This window comes from Mustela erminea, chromosome 4, assembly GCF_009829155.1.
Source record: "Mustela erminea isolate mMusErm1 chromosome 4, mMusErm1.Pri, whole genome shotgun sequence".
In the NCBI taxonomy this organism is placed as follows: Eukaryota; Metazoa; Chordata; class Mammalia; order Carnivora; family Mustelidae; genus Mustela; species Mustela erminea.
This window is the reverse complement of record NC_045617.1, coordinates 122,106,092-122,123,528: the sequence shown is the minus strand read 5'-3', so window position 1 is coordinate 122,123,528 and position 17,437 is coordinate 122,106,092. Positions and strand designations below refer to the sequence as shown.

General features: G+C 51.0%; 1 protein-coding gene across 1 annotated transcript; it reads right to left on the bottom strand.

The window, feature by feature from the left end:
- Positions 1 to 1,127: 1,127 nt before the first annotated feature.
- On the bottom strand, positions 1,128 to 16,580 carry ABHD16A (abhydrolase domain containing 16A, phospholipase). The gene is made up of 20 exons (XM_032340866.1): positions 16,373 to 16,580; positions 15,329 to 15,385; positions 14,563 to 14,629; positions 14,241 to 14,327; positions 10,719 to 10,804; positions 8,610 to 8,683; positions 8,304 to 8,426; positions 6,060 to 6,174; positions 5,875 to 5,976; positions 4,905 to 4,968; positions 4,454 to 4,503; positions 3,992 to 4,115; positions 2,987 to 3,091; positions 2,688 to 2,751; positions 2,369 to 2,425; positions 2,166 to 2,228; positions 1,974 to 2,050; positions 1,792 to 1,890; positions 1,646 to 1,692; positions 1,128 to 1,459 (listed from the first exon to the last, which is right to left on the bottom strand). Exons 1-20 carry the CDS (start codon positions 16,502 to 16,504, stop codon positions 1,376 to 1,378), a joined length of 1,677 nt encoding a protein of 558 aa, XP_032196757.1. The 5' UTR covers positions 16,505 to 16,580; the 3' UTR covers positions 1,128 to 1,375.
- Between the last annotated feature and the right edge of the window lie 857 nt (positions 16,581 to 17,437).

Genomic DNA, 17,437 nt, shown 5'->3' with positions numbered 1-17,437 from the left:
GTATTCATAGATGAGGGAGGGTGAGGTTCAGAACCTGGCAACTGGTCCTACAGCTTCTTGCTCCACACTTCCCACCGTGTTTGCCCCCTGGGACAGGACAGTGGAGCAGAACGCCAGCATCAATTCTCCAGTGTTTGCTCAAAGTGGTGAAGCTGTGGCCACTTCCTCTCTTTTAACCCCAAATACCAGGTGTCGTATCACCTGACAAGTCTCAGAGATCACCCTTCCAGTGGAGACTCAGTATGCTCCTGTCCCAGAGACTGCAGAAGGACCTTCATGCCCCGGGGCCCAGGAGACACTGAAATTAGTCAGCAGCCATCCAGGACAACAGAACTTTATTGCTTGCCCATGTTAAGCCTGTTCAAAACGGTGGCCAAGGTGGTAAATCTGGGGGAGTGTCATCTAGAAAAGAGGTTTCCAAAGAAGGAAGTGGCCAGGGAACATACTGATGGGCGGGAGAAGGACTTATTCTGTTCCATGAAATCCAAGGATTGAAAATAGGACAGAAGTTAGAGGAAACCAATTTCCTCAGGTTTAAACTAAGGATTTTCTTCTAATAGCTGTCCAGAACGGCGAAGTGTGGCTCTAGGAGAACATGAGCCCTTGGAGCTCTGGCCTCCGTCCCTGACAGGCTCTGTTGTTGAAGGAGACTTGATGACACAGTGAGGTGTGCAGGGTTTGCTGCTTAAGACGTGAGGAGTGGGCTGTTCCTCACTCCTCATGGGAATAGCAAGATCTTCGCAAGAAACACTGGGGGTACTGATGGTGAAGCCATGCGGGTTGAATCTGGAAATCCATAGAAGATCCCTGAGTAGGGGAAATCAGGTACTAGAACCCTTTGTAGGCAACAAAGCTGTGAGCTCCTGGGGAGGCTGCAGGGTTACGCAGGGTGGACTGGGGCGCCAGCAGGGGAGGCTGTACGTGATGATACTACTAGACCAGCAAACAGGGAGGCTTGGGGACCCACTGTATGAGGACAGTTCTGGTTGGGGGCTGAAGGCCTGGGGGAACAGCAGGGATGGGAAGGGTTAAATAGGCTGGCTGGGGTTGGGTTGCCCAAAACCCAGCCATTTGGGGCTTCAGCCCCAGGCTCCTGGACATTCGGGAAGTCAAACACTTAACCCAACTGTAGAAAAAATACCTTTTTATTAATTACTAGGAATAATTCATTCATCGAATGCAGGGTGCGTGTCGGGCAAGGTTAGGTACTGCCGGATGGATGAGGGGAAACGTGCAAGAGGGCAGTGAGAAGGGGGACAGTCCCCCACTTTCCACAAACTACAAACAGCAACATAAACACAGAATCACAAATAAGAGGCTCCTTCCTCATGTCTCCTCCCGTTCCACTCTTTCAGAACGAGTCCCACTGTGGCTGCTAGAGGTGCCAGGGCATCTGGAAGTTCTGGGCCGGGAGCGGGGTGCAATGGGTGGCCTCAAAGTTGTACAGATGCTTCTGAGCCTGAAGAAAGAGGGCAGGACAGGTGGGGTGCAGAACACTGCAGTGAGCAGCAGCCACCAAACACCTCCACGGCCCATGAAACCACCACCCACTCTCTACAAGCTGCCACTTCCAGTGCTGTCCCGAGGCCTACATGTGTCCCCTGGCCATTTGGGCACCCCCTTCCTTCGCCACCCCTTAGCTCACCAGAAACAAGGCCAGCTGCTGCCTTCCGTCTGCATCCATGTCCTCTCCTGCAGAGAAGAGGCACTCACACGGGGTCCATACATCCGCGTATTCATCCACTTCCTGGACTCTTCCCGACACCCTCTCCTGCCCCAGGACATCCTTACCCACACTCCAGGGGAAGTCAGGCCCATTTTCTGCCTGGTAGGAGCGGAGGACGGACAGGCACCAGTCCTCTTCCACCTCCCAACGGCTGTAAATGGAGGCTGCTTAGGGAGAGAGAGGAACGCCAGTCAGTGCCTGGCCTTGCCATGTCCCCACCCAAAGGCCTCACAGCATCTGCATGCACCTTCCTCCAGCTGTGAGGAGGCCTCTAGCCACTGCCTCACCACTCGAAGACCCTCCTCTGCCATCACGCGGGGATACCTACAGAGGGAGCACGGGGATGGGAAGTCAGGACCCAGTTCCCTTCACTCTTCACCCCAAGCCCTCCTCCCCCGCTCCCCGCTGTGCCATGTCAGTACACACACCCCTGGCTCACCGGTACTGCAGGAGCTTCAGCAGGAGGTCGTTGCCTCGGTTGGACATGATGTCCTCAGGAACCCTGGGGGTGGGAAGAATGGACACTGAAGAGGCTGGAGTTTGGGGAGGGAGGGTTTGGACACCTTCCAGGGGCAGAGGTTGGAAGGGCAACTTCCTAGGTCCATCTGGGATCCAGGAGGGCAGAGGCTCCCCGGTACTCACGTGGTGGTGATGATCTCATCCTTGGTTCTGCGGATCAGCAGCACAGGGCCCTGGTACCTTCAGAGGAGAGCGTTGTGGGGAGAGAGTGTTCAGAGGGAGACGGTAACACCTGGCCACTGCCCACCCCCCAAAGGGCTGCCTTCTTATCCCCCACTATACAGGGCCCCATGGGCTAGCCCATAACCCAAGGATGAGAAAATATTAAAGAATGGGCCCCATTGCCTAAAGTCTGGCCTTACTGGGAGATCTGCTCGAATACCAAGCAGAGCCTGTACAGGGGGGAGGCGGGGAAGGGTGTTGCTGGCCGGCCCTCACTCACCTGCACAGCTGTTCTGCATTGTTCAGATTGAGGTGCTGCCTCACTGTCCTGGTCACCAGGCCCCCTGGAGTGAGATAAAAGTGAAGGGATAAGTGAAGAGACAAAGCTCTTGCCCAACACAAAGGTCCCCAATGCTCACAGAGAAAACTGAGGCCCCAGACAGGGGAGTCCTCCTGCTTCTCAATAGTGGGGTGACCCACTCCCTACCCACAGCAAAAGGATCCGTCTCCAGTTAGAATGAAGCTCCCAGTACCAGCCCACCCCTTCCCTGGAAGGGCAGGCCTGGGAGTTGTACTCACTCCAGCTATCTGGCATGACCTTCAAGGCCAAGGGGACCAGGTCATCAAAGGAGGCATCCAGGATCACAGCACTAATGTCTGGGTAGGACATGGCTGCCCACGTGGCTGGTACCAGGATAGGAAAGAAGGGTGAGGATTGAGAGGCTCCTGCCCACCACCCTACCCCTGTCCCACTGACCCTACAGGCTGACACCATCCTCCCTGTTAGGTTAGCCCAAGGTCTCCCTTAACCCCTCACGTCACTTGGCCAGGGCACTCTCCGGAAAAGATTGAGAGAGAACATCAAAGTGCATCGAAGATGTGCAGAGGAAAGATTCGCTTCCCTGATGTGCTCCCTGTCCAGGACCCTGGTCTACTTCTTTTAATAATGGGCAAAAGAGGGCACCTGGGTGGCTCAGTTGGTTAGGCATCTGACTCTTGGTTTTGGCTTGGATCATGATCTTGGGGTGGCGAGACTGAGCCCTGTGTCAGGCTCCATGCTTGGCAGGGAGTCTGCCTGGAATTCTCTCTATCCCTCTGCCTCTGCCCCTCCCCCTCACTCTCTCTCTCTCAAACAAAATCTTTTTTTTTTTTTTTTTAAAGATTTTATTTATTTATTTGACAGAGAGAGATCACAAGTAGGCAGAGAGGCAGGAAGAGAGAGAGAGGAGGAAGCAGGCTCCCTGCGGAGCAGGGAGCCCGATGTGGGGCTCAATCCCAGGACCCTGGGATCATGACCTGAGCTGAAGGCAGAGGCTTTAACCCACTGAGCCACCCAGGCGCCCCATCTCAAACAAAATCTTTAAAAATAAATAAATAAAATAATGGGCATAAGAGTGGAAGGAAACGTGAATGTATACAAACAGGATACCTTCTTCCAGACCCACACAGATATCCCACCTCCATCCTCTTCTCCCTTAAGCCTCGACCCCATTGTCAGGCCGCCCATGCATTTCCCTACCTCTCCTTGGGGTGGGGCAGGGGTGGCACAAATTGGGAGGAGGGGGGCAGGAGGTAGGCTGGTACCAGTGAAGCCGCCGATGGACCAGGCATAGATGATGATGTCCTGGGGCTGGAAGCCCAGGCGGTGGATGGCAAACTGGACCACCACATCCATGGCGTTGGCCTCATTCTGAGGAAATGGCACCCCCTGCAGGAGGAAGGGCAAAGACTGGAGTGAGTCAGCACCAAAGGCCACCTGGGTCACTGGCAAGCTCCCAAAATGGACTCTTCTGGCAGTTCCCCTGCAACAGACAGGGAGGGTGCAGAAGAAAACGCTGGTGGGAAGGGCTGCACTCTCCAGAAACCAGCCTGCCTGCCGCTTCCCACTGTAGGAAGGGTCTGGCTCCCTGCCCTTAGCACCCAGGTGACAGGTGAGTGGGAGCTCCCCCACCAGAAACAGCCACTCCTTTCCCTAACTCTAGTGGCTGACCAGGGGGAGACAGACCATAATTCAGGAAAAGAAAGGGATTTCAGAGAGGGTCTCACCGTGCTTCCAGCAAAGCCTGGATGGTTCCAGCCCAGGACTGAATATCCAGCTGCAAAGAAGGAGGGGGGACGGGCTAGGAGCTCATGGTCCACACCTCCCCCAAACCCCTCCAGCCCTGGGGGAAAGAGCAACTGAACCCTAAACACTCTCAAACTCAGAGGCAAGTAACTCCAGCCTTTCCAGAATGGGAAGATGACACCAGAGGCTGTGAGGCAGCAGAAGGGAGAAGGGATGGTGTGGTGGGGACAGAACAAAGGCCATCCTGTTAGGAACACAGCCCAAGGGGAGGGATGTATGCTTAGCAAAGGGGGAGTACACTTCCCCCCAGATGTGAGTTTTAAACTTCACTCGGAACACACGATCTGGCGCAGGGAGGTTCTATCGGTGTGGGAAGGTGGGGCCGTTCCATTCCAAAGGACAGGGACAAAGAGAGCTGAGCCACAGGCCTACCTTCCAGAGGCGTAGAAATGCAGCCCACCTCATAGAAGCCCGCGTTCCCCTCACAGCAGATCACCTGTGGAGGGAGGCAGGAAGGAGGGCTGGGAAGGAGCCAAGTTGGGACAGAAAATGCCCCATGTGGTAGGATGTGGAAAGAGGAAAGGGCCTGTTCTCTTCAAGGGGAATGGAAATTTCTCAACCCACAAGGTGTATAAGAAGAGAAGCAAAGTGGATGCAAATGCTTAGCAAACTGAGCCCTCAGAGGAAGAGGAAGTACTAATCACCCAGCACAGTGTCCACTTCTCCTTGGAAGACCAGCACGGGGCCAGCCCTCAGAAATGGGTAGGGATACTTTTTTTCCTTTCTGGCTTTTGAGTCTATTTTTTCCCATGACACTTTGTCTTGTGTGGTATGCCAATTGCTTTCCATCTCTGGGCTCCAGACACAGAGTCGGATAAACTCATTCCACGGTGTCCCATGCCAAAGCCCAGAGATGATGGGGCTCGCATGGACTCGCATGGACAGTGCTGGGGAGAGCTAGGACCAGAAGCCAGCTCCCTAGACTGTTGGCTCAGGGCTCCTTCCGGGACTGCTTCATGGAGACAGGCCACTTGGGAGGCCAGGCAGCCCGGGTTCAAATCCCAGCTCTCTCACTTACTGTGTGATCTGGGAAAATTATCCCAGGTCTTACTTTCATCATCTATAAAATGGGTTGACATAAAAAATTAGTTTCTCTGCCACAGGGTTGTAGAAATGCTGCCTGAGTGGTGACCGTTACAAGATTACTTTTTGGTCCTTGAATGTCAACCTCTCCTTGCTCCATTTTGCTATGGCAGGGTTTTCCGAGAGAAGAGGTCTTGAGGGTGGGGCTGGGAGACAGGGATTATTCCAGCTGTCTTTCCTCGGAGCTGCTGGAGGCCTGAGATCCCCAGAGCCTCTGCTGCCCCCCGCAACTGCCTCTGGGCTCCCTGCTCCCTCTCACCAGCTTCTGTCCCTGGGGCTCTGCTGTCCCCCGCCGGTCCACAAACATGGTGTCAATCTCGTTGCCATCACAGGCCAGCAGCTTCGCCCGGCGCCCATTACACTGAGTGAGGGAGACATGAGGGGCGGGAGGTCACATCCTTGGTTGGGGGAGGAGGATCGGGCCGTGGGGCAGGGGTGCCTCACCTCTTCCACCAGCCGGGCCTGGCCCTGCAGCAGCACAGGCATGAGGGCCTTCTGGAGCAGGTACACAGAGCCGGGGTACAGCATTCGGCGCCCCAAGGTGTGTGCCACCAAGTAGCTGTGGGGAACACAGGGGTTAGCCGACCCTTGAGCTCAGGAGGGCCCAGGGCCCATCCCAGCCCTAGTACCCAGAGACCCTGGGGCCCGCTTCACCCTTGAACTTCAGTTTTGTTTTCTTGACCCTCATGTATTTGTGTTCCTCCTTAAGGATTTAATGAAATATTGTATGTACCAAGCTGATGTTTTTCAAACTTTTTTACTACAACCTTTTATAAGGGGCACATTTTATTTGTGGCCCAGTACACACATCTGTACATATACTAAAAATGTAGGAGATGATATTTTCTATATATGGTAAGTAAAAGCAAAGTTATTACTAATTATGATTCTGTTAATGTGTAATTACTACTGAGGGGGCCTCGGTGGTGCAGTTGGTTAAATGTCCAACTCTTGGTTTCGGCTCAGGTCATGATCTCTGGGCTGGGGCTCAGTGTGAGTCTGCTTAAGATTCTCTCTCCTTCTGCTCCTCCCGCACTCTACCCCTTACTGCGGGTGTGCACTCTGGCTCTCTCTTTCTTAAATAAATAAATCTTAAAAATGAAACTTATTAAAAGTCCCCAGCTAAATAATACTTTAAAAAAAAATGATAGCTCTAATTCACTCAATTGATTTCAAGATTCCTGAATGGGTCAAGATCCATAGTCTGGATTTTGTTTTAAGATGTGTTTACTTAGGGGCGCCTGGGTGGCTCAGTGGGTTAAGGCTCTGCCTTCAGCTCAGGTCATGATCTCAGGGTCCTGGTATCGAGCCCTGAATTGGGCTCTCTGCTCAGTAGGGAGCCTGCTTCCCCCCCACCCCTCTAACTGCCTCTCTGCATGCTTATAATCTCTGTCAAATAAGAGAGAGAGAGAGAGAGAGTGTGTGTACATGAGCAGGGTGAGGGACAGGGGGTGGAGGAGAGGAAAGTAAACTCCCTAAGGGGCACAGCACTAGAGGTGGGCCAATCCCAAGACTCTGAGATCATGAACTTAGTCAAAATCAAGAGTTGGACGCCCAACCGACTGAGCCACCCAGGTCCCCCAAGATCCACTGTTTGAAAAACACCAAACCAGACTGCAAACTCCATGGGGGCAGAGACCTGACTGTTCCATTTACTGAGATGTGCCTTCTATCTGCCATGCGGCCGATGGCCAGAGCCTGACACAGAGTAGGGGATGAAAATATTTACTGAACCAACGTGCTACTTTCGACACATAGGTAGGTGCTGTTCCTAAAAAAGGCAATTAACCATTTCCAGTTAATCCTGAAATAGGATTTGTCCCCAGAAAAACACTGTACCACTCCATCCAGCATCCCCTCAAAGCTGCAAATCTGGTTTGCCCCTCTGACAAGGGGGCACACTGTCCACACTGACCGCTAAACCCTCCCACTTCCTTGGTATCCCAGAACTTGCCTCCCAGGCCCCAGCAACAGAAAATCCCCACAGCACCTGCACCACGGCAAGGTACCGATGCTTACTACTGTGACACTACAGCTATGACTTACTTGGGCTTTGTCATGTGCGCTCAGGGCCCCACACAAGGTAGAAGCCTTTGTGAACAGGTTACCCTACCTAATCTCACCAATCCTGCGAGGTGGGCTATTTACGGATGCAGAAACTAGCTCGCTTAAGGTAGAATAGCCAAGGTGCAGAGTGTCCAGGACAAGGACACAGCTGCCACCAGACCCTGCTCCGGCTAGGGCTATGTGTCTCCACCGCACCCCCAACCTCATTCTTCCCTCCCAGCCTCATTAAAAGAGCTTTTGTAGGGCACCTGGCTGGCTCAGTTGGTAGAACATGTCACTCTTGCGCTCAGGGTCCTGAGTTCAAGGCCCATGTTGGGTGCAGAGCTTACTTAAATAAATTGAAAAAATAACAAAATGAAAGAGCTTTTGTCATCAGACAGAATCGTGTTAATATCCTAATCCTTCATTCACCTTCATCCCAATCCTTCTGTGAGACTCTGAACTTCTCTGAGCCTCTTTTCTTCACATACAAATCGAGATTAGAAACTACCACAAACAGCTCGAGGCCCAGTAAATGACATCTAGAGCACCAGTCCTGGACTGAACTGGAGCACCCAGTCCTGGAGTCCTCACTCCACATCCCCTCCACCCCAGCGGGCCTCTCTCCCTGTTGCTTCCCACCTGGTGATCTGACAAGGCAGTTTCTTGACCCGGTTGAGGAGAGTGTCTGCTGTCCCCCGGTGCAGGGGCTCCGGGCGAAGCAGGGCCACACCCTGGCGGGAAGGGCCCCCTCGAGACTCTTTCCTGAGGATGGAAAGATGCAGGGGAGGATGGAGTCAGGAGCAGCAAGCTGGACATCTGAGGTCCAGAGGGCAGGGATCTAGGAACGAGGAGATGGCGCTGGAGAGCAGGCCCTGGAGCCCCAAATGGGGCTAGAGGTGCGGGACAGGACAGAGCAGGGAGGGAATGAAAGAACTGGGACCTCACCGGCTGCTGGGCTCTTCCCAGTGGAAGTCGACTGGCCAGCTCTTAAAGTCAAAGTTGTAGTTGGCGAGCTGCCTCTGTGGTGGGCAGGGAGAGAAAAAGGAGGGGGAGGAAAAGGGCGACTAAGAGGGCAGGCTTACCTACCCAACCTCATCTCACCCTCATCAACCACAAGATTCACCCCTGCACATCAGGGGAGGGGGAAACAAGTCAACATCCCCCTCACCCCCCCCCCACCCGCCCAGTTCACAGAGGGTAAGCTCTGTTATGGCCTGAAAAATCAGGCAAGAGAGGAGGCTCTATCTGTTCTCAAGACTGGCCTGGCTGCCTCTAGAAGAGAAACTTAATAGTCTTTGCTTTTCCAAAAAGCAAAGTGTGTGTGTGCTTGACCCACACCCAGAATAGGTGGCTGGAGGTGTTGGTGCTTCTGAAGGAGGAAGTGTGGGTGTGGGGGGGGTCTGTTGGCTGGACATGCCCTCTCCCCCACTGGGTCTTTACCTGATGCTGTCCTGGAGGCTGGGTGAAAGGGAAGGAGGAAAGTCATGCCTACGGTGCTTCCTTTGCATTGGGACCATCTCTTGAATGAGGCCCTCTCCGACAGTTCCATCCTCATGGCCACCTCCCTTCCTTCAACTTCTGCAGTCAGGAGCTGGTGAGGCCACCCAGACCATCTACACCTCTGGTCATCCCACTCAGTCTGCCCACATGCTTTTTGAGGGTGGCGGAAACTGTGTCTTCTATTCTGTACTCCCTCCCTCATCCCCAGAGTGCCCAGTGCTATATTTTAAGAGCTGTTTTTTAATTTTCCCTCACAGAAATTTTTTGACATTTTCAAAAATAACTTGACTAAGAAAGAACAATAGAAACACTGTACAAAAATGTAAATGGCAAAACAAAACAAAATGAAGAAAAGCAAATTTCAGGCAGACTCTGCTCAGACCTGGAGGCAAATCCAGACCCAGCCACTTCCTTTGCTCCGTGACTCTGCTGGTTACTGAACCTCTTTGTGTCTATTTCCTCAGAGGTATAATAATACCACCTAATGTGGTTGTTGTGAGGCCTGGGAAGGGTGTATGCAAAATGCCTCAGACAGCGGCGTGCCAGGACATCATTCCATAGCTCCATAAATGGCAGTGTGGAGCATGATGACGGTGGTCACAGCTGTTTGATCCCAGGAACCCCTTTCTAACAGGGAAGAGTTTTATAGGGCCCCAAAGCCCCTTCTGAAAGATAATCACACTCCAGCACCAGCTGGGCTGGCCCAACTCCAAGGACACTGTGCCCTAGCCTTTCTCCCTCTTGGCACCACACTGTGCTTCCGGGCACAAGAGTGGACATACCTGTCCATCTTGTCCCATCTCTGAACCAAACTAGCATGGTGTTTGATGCACACGGACAAAATTAACACCATTTGGGGCGCCTGGGTGGCTCAGTGGGTTAAGCCACTGCCTTCGGCTCAGGTCATGATCTCAGGGTCCTGGGATTGAGTCCCGCATCGGGCTCTCTGCTCAGCAGGGAGCCTGCTTCCCTCTATCTCTCTCTCTGCCTGCCTCTCCGTCTACTTGTGATCTCTCTCTGTCAAATAAATAAATAAAATCTTTTTTTTTTTTTAAAGATTTTATTTATCAGAGAGAGAGAGGGGGAGAGAGCGAGCACAGGCAGACAGAATGGCAGGCAGAGGCAGAGGGAGAAGCAGGCTCCCTGCTGAGCAAGGAGCCCGATGTGGGACTCGATCCCAGGATGCTGGGATCATGGCCTGAGCCGGAGGCAGCTGCTTAACCAACTGAGCCACCCAGGCGTCCCAAATAAATAAAATCTTAAAAAAAAAAAAAATTAACACCATTTACAGAACTGAGCTGCTGTGATAGAGAAAAGACCCCCTTCTAAGAAACACTGTGGACCACTCCATTAGGAGTGGTGGGGAGAAAGATTCCTTGGGTGGACAGTTCACTTGCACAGGGTGGGAGGGGATACAGAGATGGGCAAGAGAAAACCCAGTGTGGTCTGTGGCAAAACCCACCTTCCGCCCCAGGCAGAAGCTGGTGCCCAGTGCTCCAGGGAGGCAGCTGAGGAAGCAGCTGCCAGGGAACCCAGACGTCTGGCACCTCTCACCTTGTTTTCTGCAGACTGGTTCCTATGTGTTGCCTCCAAGATGGTGATGAACTGCCTGTACTGGGGGTTGGTCCAGCGGCCGATGCCTGGGAGAGAGAGGACAGGAAACAGCGTTAAGAAAAGTGGAAGAGCAAGCTGAGTAAGTTTCGGAAAGAAGCTTAGAGATGGGCAAGGAGAAGGCCCTGGAAAGAGAAGTGGGAGGAAAAGGAACAGATGGCCCAGAGTCTGGGGAAACAGGAGAGTCGAGCTGACCCCCTTCCTTCATATGTAGCTTTAGTGTTCCCCTCCCACTCAGCTTCTTCAGTTTGTTTCTTGACAAGCTACCGATGCTCCACCCTCCAGAATGTTCACCTTCCCAGTCTTACCACAGTAACATGCAACCTTACTTTTCACCCCGGTGAGCGCGGAGTTTCTCTTCTCCCTGCCAGCGTTCTCCGCTGCCTGCTTTCCCTCTCTTTTCTGTACAGTCTAACTCCCTGCCATCTGGCTTCCTGGCTCCTGCTCTTGCCCCACAATCACTTCCTCACTGAATGCTGAGTCCCCTTTCTCTGTCCCCGCTCTCTTCCAACTGTGCTCTCAGCACTCTTCCTGTTCCTTGAGACTCCTTCCTCCTCTGCTTCCTGGGTCCATCTTTGCCACCTTCTGATATCCAGACTGCTCCTCCCAGCCTCCCTTCCACTTCCTTCTCTGAAACAAGAACCATCCTCAATGCTCAGCTCTTTCCTCTCTTCATCTGGCCCTTTGGCGGTCACATCTGCTCTCCCTTCACTGCCAAGGAATCTGAAGCCCTGACTTCTCTGCTTTCACTGACCTGACAGATGTCATGGGCCAGGCACCAATGACATGGGAGGCACCGGAAATGAGACACACAGGTTCCAGCACTGAGAGCTGGGGCTTTGGTTGGGGGTGGGGTGGGACTGGAGAAAGATGGTAAGCAAGTAAACAAGAACATTTCAGAGAGGGGTAAGTGCTACCAAGAAAATAAAACCAGAAATGAACCAGAATGCTATTATCATCAGGGGTAGAGGCCCCAGACGATATGCAGAACAAAGCAAGGTGCAGAATGGTTTGTCCAGTGTGATGCCAGTTGTGCCAAAAATGTAAAATTAACAGGGGCACCTGGGTGGCTCAGTGGGTTGAGCCTCTGCCTTCGGCTCGGGTCGTGATCCCGGGGTTCTGGGATCGAGCCCCGCATCGGGCTCTCTGCTCAGCGGGGAGCCTGCTTCCTCCTCTCTCTCTGCCTGCCTCTCTGCCTACTTGTGATCGCTGTCAAATAAATAAATAAAATCTAAAAAAAAAAAAAATTCAAAAATGTAAAATGAACAAAAGAAGGGCTGTAGGGGCACCTGGGTGGCTCAGTGGGTTAAAGCCTCTGTCTTTGGCTCAGGTCATGATCCCAGGGTCCTGGGATTGAGCCCCACATCCGGCTCTCTGCTCAGCAGGGAGCCTGCTTCCCTTCCTCTCTCTCTGCCTACTTGTGATCTCTGTCAAATAAATAAATAAAACCTTTAATAAAAAAAAAAAAGAAGGGCTATATATTGTTTTTAGTTACCGTATTTCATAGATTCTAAAACATCTGTTTCCCTTCACATTTGAAAACTGAATCGAAATGCATTTTACAATTCATAACAGCTTAGATTTGATAAAGTGAGGCGTATCTTTCATAAAAATATAAAAATGGGGACCAAGAAAGAAACCCCGCCAAATGGCAATGGTGACTTCTGGGGAAAGAGGAACACAGAACTGGGGAAGATTCCAATGGGAATGCCAGCTCGAAATGCAAAGCTTCAGTATTTTATTGACCAAAGGTATCTGAAACAGTATCATAGAACATAAGCATTTCAGTTCTTTATGATATTGGGGTGCCTGGGTGGCTCAGCCAGTTAAGTATCTGCCTTCGGCTCGGGTCATGATCCCGGGGTCCTGGGATCGAGCCCCGCATCGGGCTCTCTGCTCAGTGGAGAGTCTGCTTCCTCCTCTCTCTCTCTGCCTGCCTCTCTGCCTACTTGTGATCTGTCAAATAAATAAATCTTTAAAAAAAAAAATTATTATTATTATTATAGTATTGTGTTCTCTGAGCTCTTCTGTATTTAATTTTTGTCCCCAAATTAAAAATAAATAAAATTTAAGTGTAGTACAAAACTGAGGAGTGGGAGCTACTTTTATTTATTTATTTATTTATTTTTAAAAGGATTTTATTTATTTATTTTACATAGAGAGATCACAAGTAAGCAGAGAGGCAGGCAGAGGGAGAGGAGGGAAGCAGGCTCCCTGCTGAGCGGAGAGCCCGATGCGGGATTCGATCCCAGGACCCTGAGATCATGACCTGAGACGAAGGCAGCGGCTTAACCCACTGAGTCACCCAGGCGCCCCGGGAACTACTTTTAGATCAGGAGGTCAGGGCAGGACTCTCTGAGGAGGGAGCCCAACCCGATGGAGATCGGGAGGCAGAACACCGCAGGCAGAAGGTCCTCACCCCTGTCTGGGCCCAATTGTAGCCATCCAGCTCCTGACCTGCCATTCCCTCTCCAAGCATCCCTTCGCCCAGTATTTGTCATGTGCACCTGCCAAGGGGCAATGATTTGGATCATCTCTTCACTATTAAACTGTGAGATATAACTACGCTTATACAACACACATTCAGTTAAAAAAAAAAAAAACAAAAAACAAAAAACAAAGCAAACATTTATGTGACTATCACCTGAGTGAGTCAAGGAAGAGAACAAAGTCACATCCCTCCAAGAGTCCTCCCTCTCTTGTTCCCTCCCTCTCCCAGGTAATCTCTCCTGATTCTCAAGATAACCATGCCTGTGTCTGCCACTTATATATGCCTTTATATATGCCTCTGCCACCTATATTGCCTTTTTGAAATTCACGTAAGTGGAAATACACTGCATATATTATCTGTAATGTTGAATGCAACAATTTTGAGACTCAACTGTGTTACGAAGTGTAGCTTAAATCTGTTCACTTGCATTGCTCTGTTGTGTTCTGTTGTAGAACTAGAACCCTCGAAAGTATTTATCCATCCTACTATTTGTGACCATGGACTTGTTTCCAATTTCGGATTATTACAAACATATATGTGGATATGTGCAGAATTATTGTAGGCTACATGCATCTTTTCCAGAAAATACCAAAGTTTTCTACCAATTAGTTTTTCATACTTACAACCAAATCCTTTAAGGAAAAGATCACGTCTTCACCATTCCCAATTACTCCCCCTCAGCACCCAGCAAAAAATTATATTTTCAGGGGCGCCTGAGTGGCTCAGTGGTTAAAGCCTCTGCCTTCGGCTCAGGTCATGATCCCAGGGTCCTGGGATCGAGCCTCACATCGGGCTCTCTGCTCAGCAGGGAGCCTGCCTCCTCCTCTCTCTGCCTGCCTCTCTGCCTACTTGTGATCTGTCTGTCAAATAAATAAAAATCTTTAATAAAAAAAAAATTATATTTTCAAAAGCTATATAATATACTATATAATCTAGTGAAGGCTAGATTCAAACCAGGCTCCCTCTGGACCTACCTCGGAGACAGGCCACGCCTGCCAAGAGTAGTAGTAACGTCCCAGCATAGTGAGAAAACGGCACCACTTTGGACAAGCTCAAGTAACCTAGGAGGAGAGAGGCATTATGTGAGAAGTTTTCCCCACTGCCCCTTGGCATCTCTTCCCAGGACAGCCCCCACCTCCACCCCATACCCTCTCTTTGGGACAGCCATGCCCTTGGAGGAAGAAGATGCCTGATGGAAGAGGGAAGCCAAGCCATCCTCACAGGTCCCCTTTCCTCTTTAGCGGGGGTTGGCTCATTTGCCAACAACCTGCCCACCACCTTTGAAACCACACTGACCTTTCCTGTATAAGTAGAAGAAGGCGAAGGGAGAGGAGTAGTAAGAGATGGACCAGAAGACTGAAGCCTGCAGCAGAGAGACAGGGACAAGCAATCAATACACACACACAGGTTTGCCGTTTCCAGGCCTAGGCTCTGAGCAAAGTGGATAACCTGAGGGAGATCATATCAAGGACCTATTCTGTGCATAACACAGTAGGTGCTTAATATTTGTTGAAAGGCAACATATCAGAGCATAACAGAGGCTGGGGAGATTAGGTATATGTTCCCGTTTCTTCCTCTTGTCTCCAGACATAATTTCACCACATTTAAAGGCCAGTTTCTTTTTCTGCTCAAATGAACCAAGCCTTTTCAATCAGCCCTGCTCAGGACAGTGCCTGGCCTGGTCCCCAAGAGATGCACAAACGTCACCACAGGAACTCTGCCAGAGAAAACAGCTGTCTTTGCAGCCAAGAGGTTAGTTGCCAGGGAGGACAAGTCACTGGGGACCACAGGACTCAGCACCTGCAGACAGTCCCAAGAGTAAACACATTTTCCTCAGGGCTCAGGCTGCCCCACAGAAAGCAGTGCACACACCAAAGGGGAATGCCAAGTATGTGTGCTTGAGAGCGTGTCCACACTTATGTTGGAGAGGTTGGCTGCAGAGCCCAGAGCATCCCCCCAACCCCCAGGAGCGCTGCCTTCCCCCACGCTGGGGAGGAGAAAGTTCGGGAAGGCAACTGGATGGGAAAAGATGCAGTAGTCCCAGACATCAGGGCAGACATACCAGTGCCAGAATGCTGTCAGCATGCTTCTCCAGGGCACGAGGTTGGTAGTACGTATCCTGCCAAAACAGACAACCGAGTCAAGGACCATGTCCATTGACAAGTCCTTCCTTCCCTTTGAGAGCCCAGACGTGTGTCCCTGGGTTCTAGCCTCCAAAGTTATCCCTCCTGGGACATCCCTGGCTCCCTAAGAAGCCGCTCTTCCCAACCCCCACTCTAAACTCGGTTTCCTCCCTCAGACCATGAGAACATAGGGACCTGGACTTGCGAGCAAAAGTGACAGCCTCACTGGACATTTCGTGATCTTTTTTCATGACCCAGTTTCAAATGGGTTGTGGGCATGTGCATATGGGGACAGGAGTTAGAGAAGAAAGGAGAGACACTGTGACAACTTGAAGAGGGAAAGAAGATCAGAAGTAACAGTGGGGTGATTAAGGAAGAGAATGTGGCTGAGGGCGGGCAGCTCTGGAGGGCAATAAACACAGTCTGAGACTACCAATGAAAAGGTAGAAAACATGTAGGGGCACAGTCTACCACCACCCCCAGCTTTCACGGATGTGATGACCCTAGGGCCTCCAAGATAGGGTGGGCGGTTGGGTGGGGGTCAGCGGATACGTATGTAGAAATCATCTTGAAATTCAAGGCCAGGGTGGAAGGAAGATAAAACAGAACTGGGGAGGGCACTGAGGCAGAAGAAATCGAGAGTCTGACGGCAGAATCATCCAGCTCTCGAATCCGCGCAGGGTCTCTTCCAGTACTTAGAGTCAACTGGGACCAGCACGAACCACGAAAGACAGGGTGGGGGGCCACAAAAGGAAAAAGCAAGGAGTGGTAGTCAGAATGAGAAAGCGGTGGCAAACGGCGATAAAGGAGGAAGCCGGTCCGCAGGCGTGACTTTAACCCAGGAAACACAAAGAGCACTTTGCAGACAACTGGCTTGACAAGCAGGCTCCCCCGATTTCCAATATTGGGCGCTGCTGGGGAGCAAAGGCCGCAAAGGGGTTTGGGCCGTACCATGTTTTTGATCAGGGGAGAGCTCGACTCACCCAGGAGCTGGAAGGGGGGGTAGTGACTGAAGTTGGAGTCTCGGGGACGCTGGACGGGGCCCTTTCTGAGTCCCTTTCCCGGTAGATTTTGTAGAGCCGGGGGCCTAGGACGCAGCTCAGCAGCTTCGCCATGGCCCCCGCTCCGGCCGCTGCTCTCCCAGCAGCAGGTCCCCTTACCGGCCCCGCCCTTCCCCGGCCTCTAAGGTATTGCGTGCCCTTGACGTCAGCACGTACAGGCTCCGCCTCGAGCCCTGGGGAGACATTTTCCGCGCTCCTTGAGACGGTTTTCGTGCAGATGGACCTACGGATAGAGCAATGGTCAGAAACTAGTTGGAGGCGTTTGGAACGCTGAGAGTTAGAACGTATCAGGCGAAGTTAAGTCCCCCCCCCCCCGGCCTTTTTTAAAAAAATTCCTTAATATTGGCAGACTCTCGAGCGACAGTGGGAATGAAGGGTAATGCTTAGAAGCACTTGGCAAGAGCAACAAAAAAGAAAAAGTGTTTAGGAATAGATCTAATCAAAGAAATGCAAGATTTCATGAAGAAAATTATGAACGTTTTTGAAAGAGCTAAGCAAAGCCTTGAATAAACGGAGAGCTGCATCGCAGTCATGGATAGGAGGATTCAGTATTGTTAAGGGGTGTGAAATACGGTCAAAAAAAAGAGAAAAGATGAATTATCGCTCTCAAGCGTGGACGAATCTCAAAACTGTAATGTTGAGGGGAAAAAAGAAAGCCATAGGTTACATATAACCTGACACCATTTGGACATATAACGTCCAAAAATAAAATTTAATGATCAAGAGAGTGAAAGACAAAGAGCAAATTTAGAATAGTGTAACACAGCATAGAGAACCTTTGAAATGGTAATACTGTTTCTTATTAGAGATTCAGGTTTGTTTTCTTTTTCCTTGTACCTTACACCCACATAAAATATACATTCTTTAGCTTTTTATTGCAGTAAACACCTATACAGAAAAGTGTGCCATTTCAATATATCCATGTACTCAGCCTCCAGATCAAGAATACATTATACCACATCTACAAGATCTTCCTCAGATCACTAC

What these genes read in the sequence shown, in the direction of transcription:
- ABHD16A (XM_032340866.1), bottom strand. Translation starts at nt 16,504, where the DNA reads ATGGCGAAGCTGCTGAGCTGCGTCCTAGGCCCCCGGCTCTACAAAATC. An exon ending in CTTCTACTTATACAGGAAAG is followed by an intron (nt 14,328 to 14,562) that starts GTCAGTGTGGTT and finishes CTCTCCTCCTAG; the next exon opens with GTTACTTGAGCTTGTCCAAA. An exon ending in AGCCCCAGGGACAGAAGCTG is followed by an intron (nt 4,969 to 5,874) that starts GTGAGAGGGAGC and finishes CTCCCTCCACAG; the next exon opens with GTGATCTGCTGTGAGGGGAA.